This window comes from Micromesistius poutassou (genome assembly GCF_964030765.1).
Source record: "Micromesistius poutassou genome assembly, chromosome: 12".
Taxonomy (NCBI): Eukaryota; Metazoa; Chordata; class Actinopteri; order Gadiformes; family Gadidae; genus Micromesistius; species Micromesistius poutassou.
Genome location: NC_140282.1, coordinates 10330122 through 10332621, shown reverse-complemented (window position 1 = coordinate 10332621; position 2500 = coordinate 10330122). Strand labels below are relative to the sequence as shown.

Sequence of the window (2500 nt, the reverse complement as noted above, 5' to 3'; positions counted from 1 at the left end):
CTAAGTTAGCCATGCTGTCTCTGCTAATACAGGCTAAGTTAGCCGTACTGTATCTGCTAATACATGCTACATTATCCATGCTGTCTCTGCTAATAGATTCTGTTAGCCATGCTGTATCCGCTACTCCGAGCTATGTTACGTGCTATGTTAGCCACGCTGTTTAACTAGAGATGAAAGAACAAGAGCGATGGAGACAGTAGGCTAGTTAGAGAGCACTGACCTTTGCATTTGTTGGTTGTCTTGTCTAGGATGGCCTTAGCTGACTGGATCTTTCCATACCTGAGAAGAAACACACTTGATTACTACACAGTCGAGTCTATAGATGTCTGCCACTGTCTATGCGAAGAACTATAGTACCATACGTTTGAGATTTCTAATTTGTGTTTTTTGTGTTTTATTATCGTGTTCAGGGAACCTACAAATATTAAATGACACCATTGTAGTATAACCATATCATTTTATAATAACTTGTACTACTGGCGTTCCGCCTTTTGTTCCCTAATTGCTGTACATCCTTTTCTACTCACTGTCTATTTCTATTTCACAATATTCTCAGATCACGTGAATGTGGACAGGACCGTGTAAACCACATCAATCAGGCCAGCACGTGGGTGGAGCTGACGCTTCTCTGTGTAAACCAGTCGGCTTCCTATCAGAGGGGTGGGTTCGCACACACCTTTTCTGCAACAACTGGTATTGGCACTAGCCCACAGAAGTGCTTACATCATCATTCAGACCTGGTTGCTATGAAAAGCTCTTTCATTTCTGCTTTGTGCCGGTCGTACACCGCTGGGAAGGGGAACAAAACACGAGCCAGCGCGGCACTAACAGCTGCTGCTGCCGTTTACATGGCTGCCTTCCTCTCCCAAGCGCCTGTAATTCAGCCTAGCCCCGCACACACACTCACGCGCACACACTCACACACACACACACACACACACACACACACTCAGCCCTGCTAATTACAGGGCTGCTCACAATGCTAACTAGTAGCCGCCTATGGCTCCACTACCTCCTTGCTACCTTAATTAAAATCACACACACACACACACACACACACACACAACCCCGCTTTTATTATGGAGGACCTTAATGAATTTAGCTTGCTCACACAGATGTTTATAGTGTTGTTATAACCGACAGAGAGATGAGGGTAGGGGGGCAGAGAGGGAGAGAGAGGGGGAGATAGGGAGAGAGAGATAGAGCGGGAGATATAGCTATTAGATCTTTTTCATTCCTTTGACATTCCGCAGTAGAAAGATTCATCATAAGGAGAGACACAGATTACAGAGTGAGAGACAGGGTGTGCGTGTATATTTATGGTTGTGAGGTGTGTGTATATATATATATATATATATATATGTGTGTGTGTGTGTGTGGGCAAGCCTGTGTATATACACCTGTATATACCTGTATTTGCGTGTATGTGTATGTGTATGCCTGTATGTATACTGTAGGTGTATGCATGTATGTCCATGTCTGTATGTTGTGTGTATACTGTAGGTGCATGTGAGTATGTCCATCACTGTACGTTGTGTGCATACTGTATGTGTATGTGACACGTACTGCTGGCAGAGTTTGATGAGGTCCAAGTCGGTGGTTGCCGGGGGTAACCCTCGAATGTACAGGTTGGTTTTACTCAGCTGTTCCCAGCCGGTACTGCTGCTGTTACTGCTGCTGCTGGGGCTTGGCGGAGTCATGGGGTACGACTACAGGAAACAGGAAGCACACAGGAAACGGTCACACACTCTAGCGGCGGCTAATGCCACAGCGGGCTCCAACACAGATCTCCTTGATAGCATATAAGGGCAATGTGTTGGACTGGACAACGTGAATATAAAACTATTTTTATTCTGTCGCTGGATAAGTGTAGTATCGACTGTCACATTCGGGAAGTGGCATGAGAGTTAGGTAGAATGATGACTCATGTGGATATGATGACTCAGCTCTTCGGCACTTGACTGGATATTCAGGAAACCACATCCGTTTATTGTAAGGAGACTTACAGATACACACATGAGAGTTTAATAGGCACATACATTCCACACAAGTGAACACACAATGTTAGACACACGCCCGCATTCATTCTAACATACACATGAACACACAACATTAGACACACATGACATACAACATAAGACATTCATTAAAACCGAGTATAACACACATTGACACCCAATGTTAGACTACATTAACACACAACTCCTGAAATATTAACACACAATATTAAACATAATCATATGTCATTTTATATATAAAAACACATTTCACGTGTTTAAATAAAGAGCTCTTGTGACACAAATAGAAATTGGCTCATGTGTAAATTAATGTAGAAACAAACACACACACACACACACACACACACACACAAGTCCTCGTAGCCAATCACAAATGATGTTTCTATCATGCATACTGTAGTCCAGCGTAGTTAAACATGCAAACATGACAGCTCAATAAATTAAGGCATTGTGGTTGTCCATCCACATTGTCGAAATGACAG

The 2500-nt window shown here is 43.2% G+C and overlaps 1 protein-coding gene across 2 annotated transcripts in view; it reads right to left on the bottom strand.

The window, feature by feature from the left end:
- The window catches only part of rbms1a (RNA binding motif, single stranded interacting protein 1a), a 13160-nt gene extending 11455 nt beyond the window's left edge, over nucleotides 1–1705 (bottom strand). For both annotated transcript variants that reach the window (XM_084475957.1, XM_084475956.1), the window contains exons 1-2: nucleotides 1567–1705; nucleotides 221–279 (exon numbers count right to left, since the gene is read on the bottom strand). In XM_084475957.1, coding sequence (XP_084332083.1) covers nucleotides 221–279; nucleotides 1567–1700 — 193 coding nt within the window. In that variant the 5' untranslated portion in view covers nucleotides 1701–1705. The remainder of the gene's footprint in view (nucleotides 1–220; nucleotides 280–1566) is intronic.
- Between the last annotated feature and the right edge of the window lie 795 nt (nucleotides 1706–2500).